This window comes from Ischnura elegans, chromosome 1 (assembly GCF_921293095.1).
Source record: "Ischnura elegans chromosome 1, ioIscEleg1.1, whole genome shotgun sequence".
In the NCBI taxonomy this organism is placed as follows: domain Eukaryota; kingdom Metazoa; phylum Arthropoda; class Insecta; order Odonata; family Coenagrionidae; genus Ischnura; species Ischnura elegans.
The window spans coordinates 79,662,428-79,689,246 of NC_060246.1; the positions used below are offsets into that span (position 1 = coordinate 79,662,428).

The 26,819-nt window shown below is 36.9% G+C and overlaps 2 protein-coding genes across 2 annotated transcripts; both read left to right on the forward strand.

Moving 5' to 3' along the window:
* Nucleotides 1–17,239, forward strand: LOC124164087 (mismatch repair endonuclease PMS2). Its single transcript, XM_046541263.1, has 15 exons — nucleotides 1–203; nucleotides 445–604; nucleotides 3,822–4,030; nucleotides 4,512–4,651; nucleotides 7,236–7,350; nucleotides 7,669–7,777; nucleotides 7,886–8,022; nucleotides 8,382–8,555; nucleotides 9,098–9,265; nucleotides 10,887–10,992; nucleotides 11,207–12,036; nucleotides 12,354–12,502; nucleotides 13,933–14,146; nucleotides 14,239–14,388; nucleotides 16,613–17,239. Exons 1-15 carry the CDS (start codon nucleotides 99–101, stop codon nucleotides 16,682–16,684), a joined length of 2,838 nt encoding a protein of 945 aa, XP_046397219.1. The 5' UTR covers nucleotides 1–98; the 3' UTR covers nucleotides 16,685–17,239.
* Nucleotides 17,240–19,374: 2,135 nt separating this feature from the next.
* Nucleotides 19,375–21,963, forward strand: LOC124164122 (protein LLP homolog). The gene is made up of 2 exons (XM_046541304.1): nucleotides 19,375–19,689; nucleotides 21,672–21,963. Exons 1-2 carry the CDS (start codon nucleotides 19,536–19,538, stop codon nucleotides 21,872–21,874), a joined length of 357 nt encoding a protein of 118 aa, XP_046397260.1. The 5' UTR covers nucleotides 19,375–19,535; the 3' UTR covers nucleotides 21,875–21,963.
* The last annotated feature ends 4,856 nt before the right edge of the window (nucleotides 21,964–26,819 follow it).

Sequence of the window (26,819 nt, forward strand, 5' to 3'; positions counted from 1 at the left end):
AGCGCCTATTTTGGAAGCCGATAATGTTGCTGGACTTGTCAACATGACATGTTATTTTGATTTAAAATCTTTATGGTTCATCGGTATAACGGACTAAAATGGGGAAAATAGGCGTAGAAAACGTCCAGCAGTCAAACTCAGGAAAATCTTCAGGAATAACACCGATCAGCAAAGATGTCGTGCATAAAATATGTTCGGGTCAGGTTAGTGGAAACCTGTTCTTTCAACCACGAATCCTCCATGTCGCGGATATTTCCCACTTATTGACGAAAATGTTCGAAAGAAACATTGGTTAGATACTTTGCATATAGAAGCGTAATCTTTATTTCGCCCCATCTCTAAAAATCATGTTTAGCAAGAGAGTGAAATGGTTTGGCCGTCTTTAATTTTGTGCGGATTGCAATTTTCAGCTGTATTTTATTATTTTACTTTTACACCTTATAGGTAGTACTAACGCTAGCAGTTGCAGTTAAGGAACTTCTAGAAAATAGTTTGGATGCTGGAGCCACAGCAGTAGATGTGCGTTTGGTTGATCAGGGTAGTGCCGTCGTAGAAGTTGCCGACAATGGTTCTGGTATAAAAGAAGAAGACTTTGAAGGAATAGGTCTGTGCATTTTTAAATTTATCTACCAGTAAATGTTTGACTTTAATTAGGATGCAAGCTTTCTGTGAAAATGTAATTGTTTGGCTGATAAGAGTATGCATTCTTTCACATTGTATTCTTCCTATACACTTCACGAGTTTTTTTTCTCAGTGGGTGAAAGGAGGTTATGCCAAAGGAATAGAAAGATGTGAAATTTAAACAAATATCTTAATACAATTCCCTAAATGGTCTCTGTGGTACATCCTCGTATGTTTTGGCATTTATACAGCGTTTAACCTTGGTACACAAATCGGGGGTTGGTTTTTCTGCGTATATTATTATACTTCCCATACCTCTCACGCTTAGTCATTTCATCTGTATGTTTTTGTGTGTATAATCCTTCATTGGCCTTCCTCCAAACCTCCTACCTCCCACTTACAGGTCTACCCACACTTCTCACTGCTGTTAATCGTGTTCAATCTAGGGTCTTGCATTCAAAATTTCTCATTCTGTTGCTCTTTTCTGAATTATTAATACTTCCTGAGTCTTTAAATCATGAACTAAGTATTCATCACATTTTTTCATGTCATTTTGTTTTCTGTCATTTTGCTGTATGATTAATAACCACTTTTTTATTGTTTTTATATTAATGTAATACTCTCTCCAAGTTTTGGGCATTCTTAGTGCACCTGTTTATATATACACATTAGTCCATGGCTTTGTTTGCTTATTGTTAAAATACATTGATCCAGTGGCGTATCCAATAATTTCGTTCATGGTGGGGGGGCCCAAAACCAAGGGTGAAAATGTTTGAAAAACAGGGTACTAATTTAAGTAGAGGGTTTTAACTAATTTTAACACTTTTCATAATCAAAAAAACTTCATTTGTCAAAGAAATATTTTGTAATTCATGATTTTTCAATATTTTCTTTTCTTTTATTGGAAGGAAAATAATTGTGTTTTTATATTTTGGGGGAGTCTGGACCCTCCCTCTGGCTACGCCACTGACGTTGATGGCTTTAATAAATGCACTGACCACAACCTCGAATTTTATACATTTTAAAGTTAGACTTCCAGTTCATTGGATGTGCTGCTTTAGCCTCGTCTGCTCATAATAAAGCAGCCTTTGAGCAATTTTCGAAGAAGCTAAGAGAGGCTGACATTGCCTGTCTGTCATAGGGAATGCAATAACCTCATTTTCAGATGCAGTTATCTCCATCTTTTGACTTGCATGCAATCTAATTGTATTTTGTGGTCTGGAAATGCATTATGAAGGCAAGCTGCCATGTAACTGTAGGCCTAGCCCAGATTGAGGTGGTAGAAGAGGGTGGCAACCCATTCTGGCACTAATTGTTATAGCTCCTCTTAAGTGGTTGCTCCTCTTATGAACGGATGCTCATAATCGATACCTCCATTGCGCTAATGCTCAACAATCGTCCTCCGAATCAAATCTGCTCATCAAGGAGCCCAAAAAATGCATGCGGTACCAAGTTGGCAGTAGCCAGAGCCCAAACCCTCACCTCTAAGTCTCCAGGCTCGGGAGGTTTGTTCTCTGGCTACTGCCATCTGAGCACATGAGTTTTGTTAGGCTCCTAGATGAACGGATTTGATCCTGTGGGCGATTGTTGAGCGTTTGTGCAGTGGAGGTATCGTAATAAAGCCTGTATCATATAATCATTTTTTCCATCCATTTGGAGGGACAGCCCCAGCTACCGCTCCAGTGATTGCTGAAAAAAATGACCGTTCCTCACGATCATTTCCCACGATGGCTTGAGAGATGGGCTTTCCATCTTTTGGCTTGTCCCTTTTTCTGCTGCTGAAACAATACCTGGCACTGACCTTCACCCAATCAGAACGCTAGGCTGCTAACAGTGATTGTAACACCATGTTTGGGATTATTTTGAAAGACAAAAGGGAAAGTGACAGAAAAAGCAGTGTAAAAAAGGGATGGTGGGAATAACCCTGTGATTCAAAAATGATGGGTTGAGTGATCACTCTTTTGGTCCTTAAAAACCTATCGCTGGAGCTGTCATTCTGAGGGATGGAAAAAATGATCGTGCGATTCAGGCTTAAGTTTCATTCCATAAATTTTAGGCTAGGCCAGGCCTTGGGTCTCTGCTCCCCTTATCTCACTGGGCTGATCTAACATGAATTCTGACTCTGGTGTGTGCTAGCACCCTGTGGTGGGAACCCAAAGGTATAGGTTATAAGTTGTTGAATGAAGTTATTCCAGCATCTATAATTCCAGGGTGCCAAAGTTTTATGCAGAAAATCATGAATTCGGATTGTTTACCATTGTATTTGCTGTTGCTAAATCATTTAAAAGGATTTGTGCTGTATCGCTGTGCTTACTCTTGAAGCTAGGTTAAGTACATAAATATTATGAAATGCATCGAAGTATCATGAAACAATCTTGGACTGTAAGAACTCCCTTTTTACTGAAATAGAAGCCAGTGCCAGACATAGCATGTAGTTGCTATTTTGTTGTAGTACTACTTATGCACTTGGTTTGAGTTTCATGCAAAGAGCTTTCAAAAACTTAAAGCTTAATCTTTAAAAGATATTATTGGTCTTCGTTTATGTGAATGGGCTTGAATAGCTGTTCATGCCCATGTGGACTTACAAGAAGTTATTGCTTTCGTTTTACATTTTCTAAGAAGTTTTAAGGAAGCTTAATGAATGTATGTACTTCAAATTAGTGAGAAGAAATACTCATGCAGTTGGAGTATATTTTTCCTTTAAATTCTATTCATGTGTGTATAATGGTTCATACTTGAAGATAGATTGGGTGTTTTAGCAATAGACTGGGAAATAGACCTGTGAGAAAATTTCTCAGAACTTCCGTAGGTTCTGGAGCTGGAATACTGCCAACATTTCGATGTCCTACTTTGCTGCCATTTTCAGGGCTGATAATGACAGAGCTAATATGTACATGGTTCGCTATCAGTGCTGAAGGTGATGGCCGAGTTGGACATCAAAAGGTTAGCTGCATTCTAGTAGGGTCTTTTATTTTATTTTGAAGTGACAGATTTTCCTGACATAAAAAAGGGCAATGTTGACAGATGGTATTTGTATTTAATGTATGCAAATTTTTTTCACCCTAATGTTGAAGAAGTCTCCTTGCTAGTAACATTTTGTTGAAGTAAATATTTTTAACATTTGTCAAAAAAAAAATTTTTAAATCAATTTTATTTCAAAATTAATTTATTTTTTTGAAACTGTTCTTCTCCTACCTTAGCATTGAAGCACCATACATCAAAACTTTCTGATTTCACTGACTTGGAGACTGTGAGTACATTTGGATTCAGGGGAGAGGCTCTCAGTTCCCTATGCTCTCTCTGTGGTGGTCTGTCAATAGTAACATGTCATCGCTCCTCAGCTTGTGCTTTCTCCCTTGAGTTTGATGCCAGTGGCATACTAATAAAGCAGAAACCATGTGCTCGCCAGGTAAGTTGAGAAAACCATTAATTTTTGTATAGAAAAGCAGTCTCTAATTGCCCTAATGTTACAGATCATATGACAGATACGAAAAAAATTATGTGTTGGTTTACCGGAATGGGAGGATTTGCAGCAGTGACCAACCCCAGCCTCTCTACTGTAAACCCTTCACTAGCACTTGCTCAACTCAAATTGACCATTAACATTCATCTAAACTGGGATTTCTAAAACCAAATAATTTGTATATTATGAATACACTAATGGTGGGGAACGACTTGCAATCAATGGCTTTCGTTTTCTTTGATGAAGGAAACTACCCTATTGCACTAAGTTTTATGTAACTACTACTTCTAGGACTGGTCGTTCATCCCCAAAATGTGAAATTTGAGTTCTGCTACATCAACCTGTCATCTCTGTTATTTCTTTTCCACTCATGAACAATTCTTAATCAATATTAGCATTACTCTGTCACAGGTATTTTCTGTTCTAGATTGGGACAACTGTGACCTTAAATTCCCTATTCTCTGGATTACCAGTACGAAGGAAAGAATTTCTTCGCCACTTGCAGAGAGAATTTACAAAAATGACTCATCTGCTATATGCATATTGCCTTGTTTCTACTGGAGTTCGGTGAGTCAGTGACACCTGGGAATATTTTGTCAAATTTTCTTGGGTGTAATAATTCTGTGTTCTATTTCAGGTTGACTCTTCGATTATTAAATAATATCCACATTTTCATATGCATTTTTGGTAGAGTTGTGAGCTATTTATTTTTTGTTTCTGTCAAATCTTCAGGAAGTGGATTACCTGAAAAAATAATCCTCTTGCATGTGGGCTGAACATGGTCAGACTTAGAAAATGGACACTTTCAGGGAAAAGGAGTGCACTATCTGAAAACTGATTTTGAAAAACATAAGTGGCTCAATTTAGTTTTCTTTGATGACTATTCCAGGCTTTAAGAGGTATAGAATACTAAGTTGTGGGTCTTTTCATTAAGGGTTATTTCCTGAATACATATACACCCATGTCTCGTATAGCGCAATTTCGATTAGCGCAATTTCGATATAGCGCAAATTCGTTCCTCGGGGAAACATTGCTACGCAGTGTAGCCTAATCACATATCTTAAACGCTCTCATGATAAAACGTGAACTTGCGCTAAGTACACACGAAATTTCTATCAATTTACGCATATTAATATTATTTCTTGCCTCAAATCTTCTTTTTTGTTCATATATTAATTGAAATTCATTGCTGTGCAATTGCCAAAAGTATTACTCGTCATTGAGTCCAGATAGCCGGCCTACCGAAGATTTATCTCGTCTCCTTAACAGAATGATAATAAATAATTTAGATCGTTAATTAAGCGTGGGGCTAGTGGAAATGAGTTTTTTTTTCAGCAATACGGTTTGAGACGTAGTTCTGCCGTCGTAGGTTACCGGGCGATTGACTTCCAGGTAGTGTCTACGCTGAAGCCTTCAAGGTCATCGGTATTCATGGGGGAGAAATGGAGCGGTGGCCGAGTTGCGCATGAATAGCATCGACACATAAAAGGGTCCGCTATAGAGTCTCAAACACAATGGCTTCGTTCCCTCCCCGCAGTCATAGGCCTTCTGCGTCTCAGGAATACAGTTCAGCAGAAGAAGGTGATTTAGATAGAGCCATACAGAGTAAAAACCAAGAGGATATGGCAAAAAATAGGAATGCGTGTAGAAAAATCAAGAATTTATCAAGAAAAACCATAAAGCTAGAAGAGGACTTGAGAGAGGTCAATTGCTCTGAAAATTGAGAGCGTCAAAGCGATATTGCGCAGAAGTTTAAACTCACGATGCCTTATTCTGAATAAAGACGAAGCTAAAATATCAGTGACCTCAGCCGCACTAACTTCAACCAAGCGGTCTACACATACGGAAAGTTCATGGTGAATCAGTACAAAAAGACGAGAGTGGTAATCGCTCCGAGACATTTAGTGAAAGCTCCGGTTGGTTCCAGAATTTAAACGGCAAGCAGGTATTTTCAGTGCGACGATATCAGGTGAATCTGCAAGTGTTGATAGCGCAGCCACCACAACATTTTCTAATAAACTCCAAGCTGTTATTGAAAGTGGCTCCTTTCCCCCTCAACTAGTTTTTAGTGTTGACGAGACGATATTCTTTTGGAAAAGAATGCATTCTCGTTCATTCAATTTCAGGGAAGGAAAACCTGGGTCAGGTTTCAAGGTATTTAAAGACTGTTTCACGTAGCTGCTAATGACTCGGAGGACTTCAAATTAAAATGATTTATCATTCATAAACTCCGCTAGCTATGAAATGGCATTTAAAGTAGCATTTTCCTGTCATTTCGATGAGCGACAAAAGGGCCTGGGTGACACAATAGTTGTTTTTAGACTAGTTTGAAAAATCGTCAACTGCCGGCAACGCATTACGATCCCCTGAGATAGCAGATGTTAGCCCACCCGCACGACAGGATGGAATTTCGAAAGCACGTAAGAATTTTTTTTAACGTGAATAAAAGTCTTTGAATGCGTGAATACTATCTTTAAAGATATTTTAAACTATAAATATTTTTAGAAATAACGTTTTCTAAGGCTTTTTATGGGAATATAGATGTTTTAGAGGAAATTCAATACCCAAGATCTATGCTACCAGGAACGCATCCCTATCTTCCCTATGTTAAAACGCTCTCGTATAACGCAAATTCGTATAGCGCAAAGACCCCAAGGAACGCATCCCTTGCGCTATACGAGACATGGGTGTATATTATTAAAATTTTGGTAACTTTCAGAACTCCTAGTAATACATAGCCTTCATTTTTCTTGGGTTTAGTTTAAGATTTGGCGATTTTGCTGACAGTATATTTTCATGTATTCCAAACTACTATTATTATTATTTTATTATGTTTTGAATGATGTCCAAATGAGTCAGCCTCTCATCGGTATACTTAAAATATTTGAAATGTTGTGTTACCACACAAAGATCTTGAGGTGAGTGAATTCAAGCAATGTAGAGTTAACAGTAGATACATATAATCTCTGCTCCAGTCCAAAATATGACTAATATGCAGCTCAAAATTGTCTGCAGCAGCAAAAACCATTCCATATGTGTTACTTCTTAAATCCAAGTGTACGAATATATGTACTATAAATATATGTAGTCATTTTCCTGTAGCTCAGTGGTTATCATTTTACGGCTAAAATATTTATGGATTCTCTCATAGAATTACTTGCACCAGCCAAAAACAAACCAAAGGATCCCAGTCAAGTGTCATTGTTGCTACTCAAGGGGGAGAAACAGTTCGTGATAATATTGGTTGTGTATTTGGGCATAAACAGGTAAGTGCTGCATTTTAAATTTCTCAATTGTTTTATTCGCCATGCGATTAGGAAATCGGCTTTTTAAATTTTTAATCTCAATAAAAAAAAAATTATTTTCATAAGAGTGAAATATTGATCATGATGTCATGTTCAACTTAAATCACCCCCAGTCAGGTGGTAACATTGTGTAGCAAATAGTCTCAACCATCCTGAATTTCTGTTTGATTCATTCTGCAATGAAGGAGCTGTTGGTAAAAGGTTTCTTCGTAATATGCTTTATAATTTTCCTTGCATTGCAATATTTGCTTTTGACAGTGCTCCTTTTATGTATTTTAGTTATTAGCACTCGTGGATTTCAAACAAAAGGAAGCTGGTGAAGAAATAATGGAAGAGTTTGGTTTAAAAAGCAAAGATTATTTACTAGACGGTTCTGAGGATTGTGAAGGTATATCATTTTATATTTTTCACCCTGTGGAACTAGCTGTATCGGATTTGAGATAAATGATTATGTATATTTTTTGTGAACTGTACATTTTTTTAATGCTGATTTCAGGGTTAGAGAGGAGGAAAGTGGTGTCATGTCCATTCATCATCAGTGGTTGCATATCCTCATGTGAGCATGGAAGTGGCAGGAGTGCTCCGGATAGGCAATTCTTTTTCATAAATTCTCGCCCATGTGAACCAACTAAGGTAACTTAAGTGGTAGTCTATCAATTAGGATAAATACTTTTTCTCCACCTAGCCTTTTGTATGGCAGTGGCATAATGATGAGTGATGGGTTTGAAGGGGTTGATTGCTCTCTTATGATTCTTTTGCAAATTGCATGTGATCAGAGGGATCAGGCATCCTCATTTTTCATACACATATCCTGCATTTGAACCCATTTCCAGGGCCGAATAGTATTTTGGAATAGCTCAAGATTTCCTTTATGTGAAAAAATATGTATTGAAAATTCATATTTCTAATTTTATATGATGGTAGTTGGCCTCAAACTGGAGCAAGTATATACATAATTTTTCTCTTATTCAATGGTTATTTTGTATTTTAAGGTTGCTCGGGTTGTAAATGAAGTTTATCATCAATACAATTCTCATCAGTATCCATTTGTATTCTTGAACATCAAAGTTAATGGAATTGATGGCAGTGGAGTAGATGTTAATGTTACTCCTGACAAACGTCAAATATTTATTGAAAATGAGAAGCTACTGTTGGCCACAATCAAGGTAAGTTAGTGACCTGACGTACCACTACTACTATGTACTACTATTACCATTACTACTAAACAATTTCTTCAAGAAAGTGGTCATCATATCATTCTCTGTTGTAAATTTTATCTGCCTTATTATAGTTTTTCTGAGTTATTTAGGGTATCAATTTCTTGCTATTTGAACTTTGGTTTTGTAGTAGTAATGTAGGTATAGCTGTATTTCACCTTTGGATTCTCAATGTGGTAATTTAAAATCTTATGAATACTTTAATGTAGCGCAAAAATCACCTGGGAGTTTTGATTTCTTTTTCAAATGTTGTGCTTCATTTTTGTGGTTAAATGGATAGCATTTAATTGTCATTTTATTGAAATAATTTTTTTCGAATTCTCAAAGTGTAGAAAATTAAAAATTTTACCTATTATTATGAACTCTTTAAATGAACCCTATTTTATGGTGTAATGTGTTCCATATTACACATGTGTGTTGGGTAGTATGTTTTCAAAAAAATATTTCCCTTCATATGATTTTAATTCTTATCAACCTTATTGTATTTTCAGGCATCATTGCTTGAGATGTACAAATTTACTCCAAGTACTTTTAAACTTCAGAATCTACCAAGTTCTTTTGTATTAAGTAAAGTTTTAGCTCCTGAAGGTGGTGAGAAAGAAACTCCATCTAATGCACTGTCAACTCCTCAATTACCCAAGACATCTTCTATGAATATGGTAAAATATATTTATGTACATATTTCTATGTTGTTTATATTATAATGGAATATTTTTATTCCTCTCACTCAATTCTTAGCCGTCAAATCTCGAGCTTAAAGAAAGCCAGTCACGTAATAATTTTTTCAATTCGTAATAAGTGCCTTGCTCCTGCAGAAATGAAGAATATTGTCATGCAATGAAGTTAATGTTACTGAAAATATTCTGTTAATGATTAACCCTCTTAGTGATATCCTTCTTCCTGGTGTACTGGCGAGAAATGCGGAGGGTTTTATAATAAAATGTAGTTACTAGGAAAAAAAATAATACAAAGCTATTTTATTACATGTCCATATGCAGTTATTTTTTATTCATGGGGTTAAACTGGTTAATATTGAAAAAAATATTTTTATGTTTACTGAAATATTAATCTAAATGTAATAAGTTATTGCAAATTAAATAATGTATTACGTAAGAGCCAATATATCGGACCGCTGCACGAAAAGGGTTAAGGAATGATAGTAAACTAGTGGGAGATGAAGTTTTAGAGATTCATCTGTAAGTGTACATTCAGTACTAACATTCCGCAAAGGTGATATCATATGCCTTCACCAGGACTTAAAGCAGATTCCTAACTTCTTCACAAGGGCTAATAGAATTAAGATAATAGACATAGGCATTCTGTAAGTGGTGTTTTGTTGGCATTTGAGGATAAGATGTGTGTATGCTGCCAGACATAACTGTCAGGTTAAGTGTGGCATTTGTCTAGGGGTGAGGCTCATGACTTAGTCATTTCTATTTTTTGTGGTTTTCTTAAATTAGCTTAAAACTGTGTATCTGTAAGAAAATGCTATTTTCCAGATGTGAATTCATATTACAGTGGTGGAATAAAATAAAATAACTTCATCAGTCACCTGATGATAGCACTAGATGCTGAATCCCGGGTCGGGCTATTTAAAATAAAGTGTGGAATAAAACTAAATTATTTTATTTTATTCTATAATGAAGGAATTCCACAAAATAACGCCTGAGACCGTGTCTTACATATTACAGTTTATAAAGATGAGGATGAGTTTTTTTTACATGTTGAGAAATTTTGCAAAATTTTGATCAAGGGAACCTGTGTGCATCTCACTCCAAGACAACGTTGCAATTTCCATCATCTATTTCCACGTATTAATGTAGTGCTTTCAAATGCACATTTTAGTGCTTGTTTGTCGAATTTTGGTTCAATTCCAAGTCTATTTGAATATGTTATATAAAACTTTTGGGCTATGTCGCCGTGTAAATTTTTGGTTGGCCCCAACGTTTCCATACCGATGCTGGTTGCTTTCTCGAGGGAATGATTCATGACCCAAAAATTGACGAGGCGACATAGCTCAAAAGTTTTATTTAACATGACGAGTACCCGGTAAATTTTTAACAAAGAATTACGATGCCTCAATTTGAATAATTTTTCTACTACCAGGTTTATTTTAATAATCATTTTTGATGTCATTTTTGGCATGAAGTATCTTTAATAATTTGTATGTATTTTTAATAATACATATTGTCAAATTTGATACTTTTTTAATGTTTTTGCATAATTTTCTTATCCCATGGGTGAATTCACGGTATTCCTTTAATTTTTTTTCAATCCCAGGCACTGTCACGTTTTGCTCAGACTTTTGGTATCAAAGGTGAGAAATGTGATACCTCTGGTGCATCAAAAAAACAAGCAGGAACTATAAATAATTCAAAAATTAAACGTAAGTTTTTCCAAAGCCCTCTTCAAAGAAATCTTATTTTATTATTTACTTGCCTTTTTTGGTCATTGTGAATAATTTCATTCTTTGATAATGGACGGCTTAGAAACTAATTCTTACATATTCTGTATTTCATCATAGAAGTGTCTTACATATGGCCATTTAGACATAGTCATAAATATAAATTAATGAATTAATGCATGGGTTTCTGTTACAGAACCTAAATTGGATGGTTTTGTGGTGTCTAAACGCACTACCCCAGAGGAACCTGTACAGAATGACATGCTTGACTCAGAGGTGGTAAAAGAATCAAAACTCTCAAAAATTACTGTTCCTGAAGTGGTTGGCAATCTCTCACAAAATTCTTCGAATGATGGGGATCATGGTGAAGACATTCCTTCAGCTACTGGTGATGGTGAATCAATAAATCTTAATCATGAGGCATGCTCATTTTCTGCAAGAAATGACTCATTAGTAATTGATTGCATTGGAAATGAGACAAAAGAAGAGGGCTGCTGTGTTGGTGATACCTCGAGTGGATTAGTGGTTAAAAGTTGTGGAGCATCGAAAAGGTTCTCAGGAAAAAGACCTGCAGAAACCCCTTTGAGGGAAGATATTTTAAATAATAAAAGGACTATGCATGGTATAATGAGTAGATTTTCTTTTAAAAATGATGATGTGAGTGATGATAAGAGTGACAATATTCATGAATCCAAGAAAACAAATGCAGGTGTTTGTGAAACCGATTTTCTCACAAAGAGTTCTCACGATCATCATTCAGAAAAGGAGTGTGAAACAGGTACCCAAGTAGTAATACTGGATGATGAGGGAACTTGCGTTGAAGACAGGGATTTAAGAACTGTAAAAATGCATATTTCACTTCAAGATATTGCTAAAAAGTGTGAGAAACAAGAAAAGAAGCATTTAGAAGTAGTTAATTGTGAATCCAAGAGAAAATTAAGATTCAATGCATCCATAAATCCGAAAGAAAACAGCATGGCTGAGACTGAGCTTCAACGAGAAATAACAAAGGACATGTTTTCAAAAGTAAGTTAAAATGTGGAGTATGTAATTGTCTTTTCATGTGATGACAAATTGGGGAAATTCAAGAAGTTAAAATTAGGCCTGATGAGAATGCATCAAGCCCTTTGTCAGTGAGGCAATAGGAGGGAGGAGAATGGGCACAAATGTCGCTCATAATTTTTAGATTTACAGTCAAAAGAGCATCCCCCCCGAGAAAACTTAACTGAACCAACTAACCTTACAAAAAAAATCTGCCAAATAGTTTCCTTTTGAAGAATCTTGAGCATATAAGTTATTGACTGATATTTATGATGGTTATTAGCTCTTCATTTGTATTTCAGATGGAAGTTATTGGACAATTTAATTTGGGGTTTTTGATTACAAAGTTGGGCTCAGATCTATTCATCATTGATCAACATGCTTCAGATGAGAAGTATAATTTTGAGACTCTTCAGCGTACAACTTGTCTTCAGCAGCAGCCATTAGTTGTGTGAGTAACCTCTAGTATTTCCACGTTATTTTTTAATGGTGCAATAACTAACTGTGTGTGGTAGTTCAAAACTTTTGGCATATATCATCACGTCACTGTTTGGGTGGCCTCAATGTTTCCCAAGAACTAGTGGTCACTTTTTCAAGGGAATCTGTCTAGGCTGGATTTTATTCATATTAATATGCTTTCTGTGTAAGGCGGTAGATGAAGGGGTGGAGTAGTCGAAATATATGTTCCCTGAGCATGCATAGGCCGGCCCTTGCAGGATTCAAACCTGCATTGTCAGGATAGCAAATAAAGGCTTTGGCCTTAATTCAGTGTTTGGTCCTTTGTGCACTGTTAATTGTCAACTTCTGGAAGTTTTGACTGCAAGTGTTATTCCTATTCATGAAGGAAGTGAGGTGAGAATGGGAATGTGAGCAATGGAAGAATAAAGCTTCCTTTCCCTGTTCCCTTCATAGTAGTGGTTCAAATTCTGTGTAATCAATCTATTGATCACCTGAGCAATTAGTAGGTCCATCGAGAAAGCATCAAGGGAACGGCAGAAACAGGGTGGAGGGAAGAAGGCTGGAGTAGAGGATGGCATGATAAGAAGGGAACATAAAGGGATCTGTCTTTTACAAAGCTCCAGTACATTATACAGCACTGAATTTTCAAGTTGGAATTTTCTCTTCCTCATGTCATTCTTACTTTATTTTATGTAGACTGTATTTCTCAATATAGTGCTGCTTTTGAAATATTTTATTTTCCTGTGTGCTATGTCATGTCTCTTTTCTTGTGCTGTACGATCCATCTTTGTCATTAGTGGCTTTAATTTTTACTAGCCCCTTGCTGTGTTAGCTGATGATTGATGGAAAGATGGCTACAGGGGAATGAAGAAAATAATGGCAGAAGTACAACATATGTATACACAATGCCAGTTGGAAAACACCCTTCATCTTCATAACTATCCAGGCTGGTTGAGTTTAAGATTTTGTCTGATACCAAGAAGGAAAGAGCCTTCCTTACATGTCCTCAGATTTCTCACTAAGGCTCTCGGTACTACAGAGAAATTTCCATCAGTATGGGAGTCAGGAAATAGGATTTAAATTGGAGTGGAAGAGAAGAGAGAAGCTCGTCCTTCCCTGTATTGAAATGTCAGTGTTCAACTTCTATGTATTTTTTATGTTTTGGTCATGTTCCTGGTTTTTAAGTTACATGAATGGATAAGTAGCCATTGATGAACACATAGTGTGATAGGTATAATATAGAAAGGATTTTTGTTATCCTTAAGAAGGTGTATGTATTTTCTCAGCAAGGTGTTTTATAGTTGTAATAAGAGCAATATGTGTCAGGCCAATGCATGGTGGTAAATGTAAGCCAAACTTATTTTGCAAAAGGAAAAAAATTCCCTTATTGGTAGTGTAACTAATTCTAACCTTTATTTACAGGCCTCAGCCATTGGATTTGACTGTGGCAGCTAAATCAGTGTTATTGGAAAACATAGAAGTGTTCGAGCAAAATGGTTTTCGATTTTCATTTCCTTCTGAAGACAAGACTGACCTGAGTGCTGCTGACTGCAAAGCATTCTTAACTTCCATTCCCTTCAGCCGGAATTGGACTTTTGGGAAAGAGGATGTGGACGAGTTGATATTCATGCTTCAAGTATTACAAATATTTCTAGTATAATAACCCCATTGGTTATTTCATGGTTTCAAATGAAAGTATTTATCACCAACTGTCTTACTTTTCCATAGGATTCCCCCCATGCCAACTGCAGACCATCTCGTGTCAGGGATATGTTTGCCTCACGTGCATGTCGCAAATCTGTCATGATTGGTGATGCCTTGGCTGTATCTGATATGCGCCGAATCATTGACCACATGGGGCAAATAGATCAACCCTGGGTAAGTAGCATTTGAAAGAAATGTCCTTATGCTGAGCTTTCAGTGAAGGTTGGAAGAGATGAATGAAGTAATGTAACGTGTTTGACACATCATTTTTCAATTGGAGAGTTGTCTTGATCATTTGCATTTGTAACTTGCAGATAAATTTCTTGCTGTTTTGTCGTGATGACTTAAGAATGAACACTAATTTATGGTTAACACTAATATTTATTTGATGAATATCAGAGCCACAAGCAGTTGAGTTGAGGTTTTAATTTTCCTCAGAATTTATTTGCCAGCCAATGTAGGTTTTTCTACATGTATATGCTATGCATTTCCATGCAGCTGCACAGATTGCGAACGAAGTTAGCTCATATGTGTATCTCATATTCCCGAATCCTGTTGAGCTACTTTCGGTAGTGTTTGACTGGAAGTCTTCAAATCGGCCGTCACCTCACACACAGCGCGCACTAAGATATACAAACATGGCAGATTGAATGGGGATGCTCAGTGGCGTAGGCAGCTATTTCGTTCGGGGGAGTCAAAAACCAGGGGGGAAAACGTTTGTAAAACAGGGTACTAATTCTAAGTATGTAGAGGGTTTTAAACTAATTTTAACACATTTCATTATCGAAAAAACTTCATTTTATTGAAGATAAATTTTGTAAATTCACAATTTTTCAATTTTATTTTCTTTTATGAAGGAAAATAATTGTGTTTTTATATTTCAGGGAGGGAGGGGGGTCTGGACCCCTCGGTTGCCTCCCCTGGCTATGCCATTGGGGATGCTATCGGAAGGTGGGAGATAAGCAGTGGATGGGGAATGGGTCTTAGGTGGCGATGCATGCATTTGCGGGGTTAGGTCATGATAAAACGATGCTAAGGACACATCGAACACTACTGAAAGTAGTACTATGGGCTTTGAGAGCATGAGCTGCACCTATGTACTAACTTTGGACGCAATCCACGCAGCCATTTGGAAACCCATAACGGACAGACGAACAGACATCCCCTTTTATATATATATATAAGCTGGGATACAGCATACTACTGATTATCCAGACTAATGGTGGGGATGACGGCAGGAATAATCGGAAAACACGAACAATCTAAACTTTCACTTTAATATCTTTTAAATTTCATAATTTAAGTAAATCAAACAATCTATTATTATTTACGCACGTAGTCTGTTATTATAGATTACTTTCCAGAATTATTATGAGCTTTCTCTCTCGACCGCAGCCTTTTTAGTGGCAGTAATGCAATTCATATGCCTATTTTTCCATATAATACTTGGTTTCCAAAAATCACTCATCTGTGGCTGCGAGATCACGGAATCAGAAAATTGGTTTGCACAAATGCTTCAAAACCACTGCGCGACGTCGGAAACTCGCGGAAACTGCGTGTAGTTGTGTCGTGCACAAGTTGCCTGGGATGCAACCAACCCGGGATGATGCAACTGCTGCGGGACACGGATCCTTGAGGCCGATTGTGCTCGGTGAGGCTTGGATAACAGGAACGCGGAACTTACTTGAAGGCTACTGGCACACGATCACGCCATTGCTCAGCAGCCAACTGTCAATGCAGACGAGTGCCTGGCTATCACTCGTGCTATCTCTACTTCCACTTCCTCCACAGCCTTCACTACAGCTACTCCCTTCCTCTCCAGTTTGACCTTGACTAGACATGATGTAAACAAACATGCCAGAGTGCAACAAAATCTCTGGTTTCCTTGGGTAGTATTCAACCGCATGCTAGACCATGGCAAAATTGCACTTTTACGATAATAAATATGCATTAAAAGATTATAGATAACATTTTTCTTAATTTACAATTGATTAACCATTAAAGTATCTTCTAACATTTATCAGGATTTTCCCCCGCCGCTAACCATTGTCTGCAAAGCTAGGACAGATGTGCAAGTAACCTTGAAACATTCCTTGTCAAATAAGTAAATAAAACAATTCCATTTTATGCAGGGAATTCTAATGGAAATAATAAGCCAGTAGTAGCCTTACATTAAAATGCAAATATTCTGGTGCTTTTGTGTCCAATTTTATTTTTTATAAAGATCGCGGAAAACATCGATGGAGTGTGAACTCGTGCACGGATAATCTGCAACACGGACAAACTGCTCCTGGATAATCGGGGGTCTTCTGTAGTATTCCTTGAGATTTTTAGGAGTATAGCTCTAGTTGTCTAGTTCCATGGCTTCATCATCATGTATTTCTTCTAAAATTTTCAGAATTGCCCTCATGGCCGGCCAACTATGCGTCATCTTATTAACCTTGATCTTCTAGCTTCAGATCTGAGGTAGCTGAGGATGAAAATAACTTTTATCAACAAACCCCTGGACTGCAATAGTTCAAGCTGTTGAAGTTTTTTTTGTACATGAGAGCTTGTTTCTGTAATGCAAGGGTTTAAATTTTAGGAAGTTTTTTCATGCATTTATTTAATTGCTTTGTTATTTTTGAAAGCATTGTATCTATTCTTGCATGATAGAAAGACATTAGTAAGTTTTGATTTTTTAAATATTTTTTATATCAATATTTTAGATGCCTGCAAGTATTTTATTTTTATGTCTTTTAAGATGTCTTGAAAAATAAAAATATTATTTTGTCTTTGTATATTTTTCTTTCTTTAGATAATGTTTCTTGGGCCAGGACCCTTGAAGTATTCAAAGTCTTGTATGTAAGATTGAAATTGTCAATTTCTTGAATAAAAAAGAGGAAATCATGACATTTTTAGCCATTCAAATATTTATGGATGATTCAAATGTAATCCTACCTCAGCATTTTAATGTGCACATCTGTCATCTCAGATTGCATTTCTCTCTTTAGCTCAATAAATTACTGAAATCCTATCAAATCCATTTAAGCGTTTTCTTCCTTCCCACGTCATGTTTATGTACTGCTCTCCCATCTGTCATAGTTTTCAGCTTATCTTTGCCCCTCTGGGATTGCTCCATTTACATGTACCATGAGTGAGGTGGAGCAAATGCTTGGAGGTCAATGGCTCATTTTTAATACAATTTCATGGGAAATTACAAATCTGACAATAATGTAGAACTAGGAGATGGAATGCTAACAAATTTTAGAAACGTTGGGTGCAATATGAGTATCATAGTTCATTATAGTATACATAAATAGATTTTTATGGCCACTTGGACCTTTTCCCAGAGAATTTAGGAGAGACAAAGAACAAGAAGAGATACTTCATAAGAATATGGAAACTATATAGTGGACCACTACTAAGGAAGATGGGATGTGACATGGCCTCCTTTAATACTAATGTAATAATTTATCTATTTTAATACTAAGTATTAAGGGAGGCCCTAGATGTGCTCATAATGGTAGATAATTGGTGGAACCTTGAGAGGGCCTCTCCTGCCCTCATTCATTCTAGAATTTCTCAGAAAATAAGCTTCAGAATAAATTCTTCATCAAGGCTTTTGTGGTTCAAGGTTGATAAAATAAACTTTTTGAGTCTTACCTCGTAATACATGTTGTCTCCTGACTTTTCCCTACCCCCACTGATCAGTGGCGCAGCAAGGGGGGTTTTGGGGGAGAAAAGCCTCCCAGAGCTCTGAGAAATTTTTAAATTAAATCTAGTTTACTCAATTATTGGATTAATATTACTTATAGGATAGATTGAGGATCAATAAAAAATCCCTCAGAAGGCCGTAAAACTCACCATTTTGAACCATTTATCTTAATTTTTTCTGGGGGAGGGACCCTGCACCTCTCGCTTACCCTGGCGGCTATGCTATACCCCCAGTTCCCCAAGTATTACTTGAGCCTGGAACCCCCCCAGCCTTAATTCCTAGCTGCGCCCCTGCTGCTGATTGCTTCTTCAAAGGTGACTGGGCTGCTTCCGGTGTGGGTTGAAATATATGCTTTTCAAGTTGGCAGGTTGGGTGTGGTAGAGGAAATGAGGGAGAGGTTGAGGAGAGTCTGTTCAAAACAGGCATCCAGGAATTGCTCAGTTGGAGGGTGCCATCCCTGTTGAAATTTTTTTTGTTTTCGGATTACTTTCGCCTCTCAAAACAGCCGAGATTTAAATATGTTGACCCATGTTAAAACTCTGGTTTTCTCAAAATCAATAAGGTATCCTAGGGCTGTGTGCTCTGCCACCACCGATGTTGAAGGTTGTTTGAGTCAGGAAGCCCCCTAGTGCTTTCATAACCTTTTGAAGCTCGGTCCTGTTTCACCAGTATACTTTTTCCATATATTGTGCACAGGATTTTGTAAACACCTTAAATTTGTAAGGGAGTCCTGCCTTTCATGTTTCTCAGCAAGGCTTTTATTTGTGAATGAGGTTTGAAGATGGTCTTGATTTTGTATTTATTTTAATATATTCCCCATCTTGTCAATTGTGCCTTTCAAGTAAGGGGAATAGGTTGTCTTCATGGTTGCGAAATCGTCAGGTTGTATGGCCATTGTTTATTGGTAAGTAGTTACCAAATTCAGTATACATATATGTATGTTATTTATTACAGGACCTAGTAGCGGATCCAGGATATGGATAAGGGGGGTGGCTATGTATGGAGTAACCTTCCAGCAATAGTGGGAGTCTGGCTATAGCCCCCCCCCCCCCAATAGATCTGCCTCTGACAGGACCATATGTATTTATAATATATAAATAACCATATATATATATAGATACAAAATAGAGAATTTAATTTCCATGGGAGGTCAATGATTAAAAATAATTCCCTATCATTAAATTTTGTAAAACCTAGGTTTTTCAAGAGGGAATATTCAACAGGGCTTGCCAACGTATCCAACTTCAGTTTACGAAGAAATAGTTCTCATTGCAATCCATCGAGAGTTTTTTACTTTGGTGAGTTACGAAGATCGCTCGAAGACAAATGTATGACAACTTATGTCTAATTTATGTCAAATGGATAATCTATTCATCAAAATATTGATCGATATTGAATAGTATTTCATTATTTAAAATTGAACAAGGGCAAAGGCTGAGCATGCTGGGTAAACTAACAATACAACAAATGGCGATCGTAATGCGCAACCCGAGTCGGTTTTGAAAAGCGCACGTGTGTAATCATTTGCGAGTAATCTTGGTTGTTTGTTGGTAATTACTGCACCCAAAGTTTTATAACATCAACTGATTGCCCGTAGATTTATCTCAAAAACTTTAAGATAATCATGGCTAAAAGTTTGAGAAGCAAGTGGAAGAAGAAAATGCGGGCTGTGAAAAGAGTTCGTTATGGAAAGAAGGAACTTGAGAAATTGAAGTTAATCGTTGGCACTGGTTCTAAGACCGATGTAGACATGGAAAATATTTCTGAAATTGCCACAGGTGAGTCCCAATGATAATTGTTATTCTGTACGTCTCGCGGAATCGACATCTCGTAGCTCGTTTTTCATTACGCAGCTAGGCTTACCATGTTCATTGGACGCAACGAGTTGTGTTGTAACACAACTCGTTGGACGCTTAATCCTGTGAAAATCGTGAGTCAGATTGAGCGTTATTGATATGCATTCAATTATCGCATGAGAAAGTGGTTACATTACTTAAGGTTTTTGCGTGGTTCGTTTTTGTAACTTTCCGAGTGCTATGTCACCGCTGGTCTTTTCCCGGTTTGATTACCAGATTATATTGTTCTCCTTCCCCCTAATGCGTCAATTGTGTCAAAAAGTGCACCCAATTGATCATGTAAGAAGTGGGTACACGTACGTGAACATGGCGTTAAGCTGTTTTCTGAATGCGATATAAATCGCGATTTGGAGATATATTACTTCAACCCAACATATTTCAGTATGAGACTGTAAAATTCCTTTATTTCATGGTGTTCTACCCAATGTAAAACATTTTATTACATAGTATATTAAACATTTGAAGAAATTGCCTAATAAACAGTCTCAATTCAAACAACTTTATGATGCATGCATTGCAATTTGAAGCAAACATAAACCACCTAATATGAATTAACAAGAAGAGAGAAGGAAAAATAAAAATGCTGATTATTATGTTAAATATCACTGTCATGGCAATCATATTATGCTATAGGAAAATATTAAAAGTGCTTTTACAACCGCTGTAAATATTATATGCATTAAGTGTGCAATTAGATAGAATGGATAATTCAATTGAGAAAGTAAGGAAGTGTTTAAGGGGTGAGTTATCACCCCTGGTCAGTGTTGTCCGTCAATGCTTTGTGGTATTGTAACTTAGCGATAGCTCTTGATTTGTTTCTTATGACCTAAGTTTTCCATTCAGTCATTTATGCGCCGATTACGAAAGGATTCGAAGCAGTCTATCTATCATTCACTCTTATGTTTCAACATGGAAATTGGCTTGGAGTAAGTGAGGATGGAGGTCACCCAAACTAAGCGCTTGGGTTATGGATTACACTTATAGGTAGAAGGTCAATTCCTTACCTGTTGCCACCTTTAGCACTGATGTCGACTAACAGGAAACCACATCACTAGATTATAATGAGGGGTATGGCTGCAGGTTTCACCAGAATTTTTTGGAAGGTTTCAACCCTAGCTATTCAGTTGCTAAGTTTTTTTTCTTTTATCAAAGCTTATGTTTGTAATGATAAAAATTCGTCGTGCAACGCTGCTGATACTCCAATGAATTGGGATTAGTGTTGTGTGTTATGGCTTTTATACTTATTTGTTCGGCATAAATGCAAATTTTTTTCTTTAATTTGTAAGTACAGAATATAAATATTGCAATCAAGTGAATAAATGATTATTTTTCTGAAGGCACTCCTGATACTTTCATTAGAATGGAAAAACTAGTTGTATGTACTTCATTTAGTTTATCAGATAATTCATTATAGCTTATAAAATAAATATTAAGTGACCATATGATAAGTTTTAAAGGAATTGATGATAAATTGGTCATCTTGTTTGAGACCACTGGGGGTTGGTCCGTTTAGTACTAGGCCATTGCGGAAAGCTCCTTGTGCTCAAACACAAGGTCAAGCCTTCAGACATTGCCACACAAAAAGCCTACAAGTACCTGGTGGCCCAGGGAAAAGAACTGACTCCCTGGCTGAGTCATATTCGCATGCCCATGGCCTATTGCTGGGTTAGCCCTACTCTCACCTTTCCATACAGGTACTCATCTACTTTCAGGTTTAATCACTATGTTAGTGAGTAAAGTCAGGGTTCTAGGTTTCCAGTTTTATTATTTATCGCTTACTGTGAGTTTTAGGGAATCATTGAGTGAAAATACATGGAGGTTATTCTCATTCCTTTATAATGAGTCATTACATTTGTTGATAGGTAAGTTATGACTGATCAATGTGTAATTATTTATGATCACAGTGACGGATGCTACTGCAATAAAGGAAAAGAAGGAGTCTGAGGATGTGGAGTCAATGGAAGTAGGTGATAGAAAGTTCAACAAGAAGACATTCAGAGACCAAAATGGAACATTTCCAGTGTGGATGTCACAACGGCAGGTTAAAAAGAAAACAAAATCCATTCAGCAGAAAAAGAAGAAGAAATCGAAAAGCAAGAAAAAGTAAATGATGGGTTATATTTATCTGTATTGTAAGTTTGACTCTATTGAGCTATCTTGTACATTGTTGTGAAAGTAAACTTTTTTATTGTTAAACTAATTTTTTTATTTTTTCAAGATTCATGCATATATGATCACACCACTCATTTGTGTAAAGTAATGGCTCTCCTGATGAAATTTTCAAGAGAGGTATTAGAAATTAAACTGATTATGTTTGAGTCATAGAATGGATTCAGGAAGTAATGAATTGCATGCTACTCATGCACAATTTTTTGGAGCTGATGTGGAAAAGTATGATTAGTAAAACTACTGATGAGGCAATTATGATCTACTAGGAATTTGTTTTTTTTTAGGTAAAGCTTTCTTCTATGTGAAAATTTATTAGTTGAAAGTGATCCTTCTTGTATATCTTCAGTTTCATTTCATCTTTAGTTTTTATTGTAAGAATTAGAGTTGTTCTTGCATGAGAAAATTTTCACATTCATTATGTTTAAATCATTTTATTTCATATAAATATTGAGTTCAAAATTATCAGAGTTTTGAAGAAAATAAATTTCAAGGTACGAGCAATAAAAATTGCTAAAGTTAACAGAGTTCCAAAAATATAGTAGATGCGGCAGTTGGTGTCATGCTGTGAAAAAAAGTGTGGTAGAAATCTATGTAGTCTCATTTATTAGTTAATGAGTACAAAGTTGGATGTAATGTTTTTAATGTGCCAGGATATTTATCAGGCTCGGGTAGAGTGTGCATTAGTGATGAATTACAATAAGAGCAGTAAATAACATTATATGTGATTTGTAGGTCACAAATGTCCGGGGTGAGTTCAAGGTGTATTTGGAAAATTGATTTAACAATGGGTTTCCATACAATAATTAACATTTACGGTGATAAATAATGTAAAATGTATTTATATTTGCTGCGTTTCTGTGTTGTCTTGAGGCGTGCATTATTATTAATAAGGTATTCGTGAATCTAAATTGTCTAATGCCTGGCAGCCAAAAATTGAAGAGTTGGAAGGTGATATTGTGGATTAACCTGTTCAACAGTAGGAGGTTTTCATGATTTTTTGATGTGTCCATGAAAGTTGCAATTAATGTTGTTATTGATATTTTATGAGGTGGCTTCCAAGGAATAAGCTCTCTTAATCAATTTTCACTGAAATAAATTTTTATTGGCTCAAGTTAGGTCTAAATTGAATTCTGTATGCGTGGACTGTCTAGGGACATCAACAGCATGTTTACACCTTCCTAAACCAGGCTGGTAATGTGTTAGATATAGCATTGAACTGTGACATCTTTCTCTGGCAAGATCTGAAATTTAACCTTATGAGGTTTCTTATGGAATATGGTAGTTTCCTTCATCAAAGAAAACGAAAGGCATTGATTGCGATTCGTTACCCACCATTACTGTATTCATAATATGTATACAAATTATTTCGTTTTAGAAATACCGGTTTAGACGAATGGTAATGGTCCATTTTTATCCTCATTTGAAAAGGCCCAGATTGGCGCCCATGCGATGCCACTCCACGTGACGTCACAGGGACCTAGTTTCTATACGAGATGATAGGAGTTATACATCGTCTGAGGTTACCAATGCATGCAAGAGGCGCAGAGCTCAGGGAAACATGTCTTAATAATCACTTATTAAAACTGGCTAAGGTCGGAAAGTTTTCTTCATTTGATAAGGTATTAATAATCCTTATTTAAGTCAAGTGCTACCAGCCAGCAGGGTACTCAGCTACCCGCTAGCAGCCTGCGTTGTATCAGCGCTCAACTCGCCTCAAGGTCACCTCATAGGGCGGCAGCGGGAACGAGAAATACGTCACACGGAGAGATTTTCTGGCATTCATACTTACGCATCGCGTTTTCGCGCGCTTGAAAATTTTCACTTTTCATTTAATCGCGAAAAATAGATATCGTCATGTAAAAATCTAAAAGCGTGAAATACGTGCTCCAGGAGTAATAATCTTTCAATTTAGGCAATAAAAAAATAATAGGAAACCACCCTATTCCTATCTGGAACACATACCCATAGATAGAACTCTTGGAGTCAAGCTATCACTTATACCACTTTATATTAATTATGTGATCACAATTGATTGATTTTATGCCTTCAAAGGCTGTTGGCCAACATCAGTGCATTATTCCAGGTGCAAGACTTCAATTATTGAGGCTATTGCTAAATTAATAAAAAAACACGATTCATCTACTCGTCGCACAAAGGGTTCACACCCAATCACCTCTTAGCTGGTGGTCATCATTTGAAAATTAGTAAAAAGAAATAATATAAGACTCAGGCACTACTCTGTAGAACTGCTTCATCATAAAATAAAATAAATTACTTTGTTCTTTTCCACTCTTTATTTTAAATAGCATGACCCGGGTTTCTGCATCTTATACTTCATTATTTCCAGTTGTGTGATTCCATGCCAATTCAACACTCCAATAAATGCAGCCCTCCCCAGTTTATTTCATAACAGGCAAATTTAGTAACTCCTGTTAGTTATGACAAAATTGCAGAATTTATGACTGCTGGTATATGTTATTAGACACTTAGGTTGGGAAATGTGTTTTAAAGTAAATTGAAGGCATGATATAATTTTCATACTTGTTTGAAAGTCAAAAAATAGTGCCAATTTTGGCTATTTCTTTACACCTGGAGAAGTGCCAAAAGAAATATTCAGTTTGATATGCAATACACATGCTAGTGGCAACACATGTTTTGATAGTCGTTTCTATGCATTTCTTTCAAGTATGAAAAAATGAAATTTTACATGGTGCTTCCTAACCTGCAAAACGGTGAAAACCTGTAATGCCCAGGTAATTCAATGTTTGTCGTGAAACAATTGCCTTTTGTAAATGCAGCATTCCCTGAAAACTGTTGCAATGCATTCGATTCTAACAACATGCACGAAGCAAAGTAAACCCCCCATTGCAAAATGCTGGCTACGCTACGGATTGGTGTTACCATTTTTCATGAATCCTGGTTTCCTCCTTATCTTTTTATCCTGCCCATCACGCTTACATCCACAGAATTTGACACATCTGCAGAATTTCATCTCATTATGTGTTCAAAATGTAATCCAAGCCTCCTTCTCATGGCCATAGGTGCAGTTCTGTGTTCTTTCCCCTTTTGTTTAGTCCTTCATCATCGTCTTTTCCGTACATCTTCCTTTTTTACACTACGTTCTTTTTCTGTGTTTTGAACCAATGTTATATTTGGGAACACTAGATTGAGAAATCCATTTCTCCAATTCTTGTTGACTATTCTCAGTTGATTCCTCAGCAAATTTGATTCTGCATGCTGCAGTCATTGCAGCCAATCTTATGTCTGTGGTAATTTCTTTATGAGTGTTCTTGCTTGTTTTTTATAACATAATTATTTAGTTTCTTCCATTAATTTGACAAAAACGAGTATAAATTGGTTCTAGATTTTTGTTCTAATAGAGTGCTTTGGCACAAGGTTGGATTATGATCATGTTTTTGGGAGGGGGACGATTCACTGAGTTTGGACCCCCTGGAAAGTATGTGAAGCCTCTCAGCATAACAGGTGTTTGAAGAACTATCATAAATAAAAAAAATGTGAAACGCATTTTCGGCATTCAACATTAAACTGGTTGAGTCTTCCGAGATGCAAGGCCATAGCCATGTATTTTTTTATCTGAGTGGCTTTCCTTGTTAGGGGAATATATTGTGTGGGGGAGAGTGGGGTGGAGGGGGGATTGGAATACCTCCTCCACCCTGCTAAGGCCTTGCCAAGTCTCAACTGTGGTTCAAAATTCCCTAAGGGATGTTCCCTTACACCTATTATCGCCCAATTCTATTCCCATTTTTTCTCTTTTTCATCTCTTATACTTTTACTACCGTTACATCTGATATTTATATACATTTAATCCTGCTTTCTATATTTTGTCGTCTGAGGTGTCTGCATTAACCCCTGATCTCATTGTATTTTGCCCTCTTTTTTTCATACTCCGTTGTTTTCTATTACTAAAATATTTTGAATATTACTTGGTTCTTCAATTGCATGAGGTTGAAATGCGAACCCCTCTTCAGTAGAGGCAGGTGTAACTTTTGCCTGTGACCGTAAAAACCTTACACCCCTACCTCGCCTTGATGCTATCGTTTTTTACCCTTATGGCTTTCGCGGTTTTGTCAAGTGTCCTTTCGTATGCATTCATAGCTAAAATGGCGCTGTTTTTGTTGTATTTTCGTCGAATTAAATCTGCAGAATTCATCTCGCTACACCAGTGGCGACCTTGCTATTTTCAATAGTACATCTCATCGAGTCTTTGTGGCGTGCATACCTTTCCAATGGGTCATATCGGTCTAATTGAGCTTCGCCTAGTTGATTTTCGGAAAAATTTATCGGCGGCTTCAATAAAATCAAGTTATCCGATTCCGAATCATCCATTTCCCTAGAAAATATCAGCGCGTATGTACCTCATGTTCTTCGAAGTATTCGCTCATTTCTATGGCTGAGGGAAGGTGCGTTGAGATTGATAAAGTGGCATAGTAGCATTTATGTTATCTCTCAGCATAAGTTTGTTTTCTGCGATATTATTTTCCATTCGAATAAGTAAGTTGACCGGTATTAAGCAAGGAATCTGGCTACAAGGCGCATAATATCAATAAAGCGGATCGTAACGGATCAAGCCAATGAGGGCCCCCGCGCACTGGCAACTTTTTCAAAGCAACTATTTAGTTGCCAAAAAACCCACGTGGTCTATTTCTGCCGGCAACAGTTTACTCGCCCTCGGAATAGGTCACAATTATTTAGTTGCGGCAATAAAAAAGTCGCCCGTGCGTGGGGCCACAGTCAATACTGTGTTTCATTGGAACTTCCTCCAATTACTAAATAGCTAGCTGCTTTACAAAAGTTGCCAGTGCGCGGGGGGCCTAATGGATGGGGTATTAATTTATTATTACCTACTTACAGATGCTCTTGAT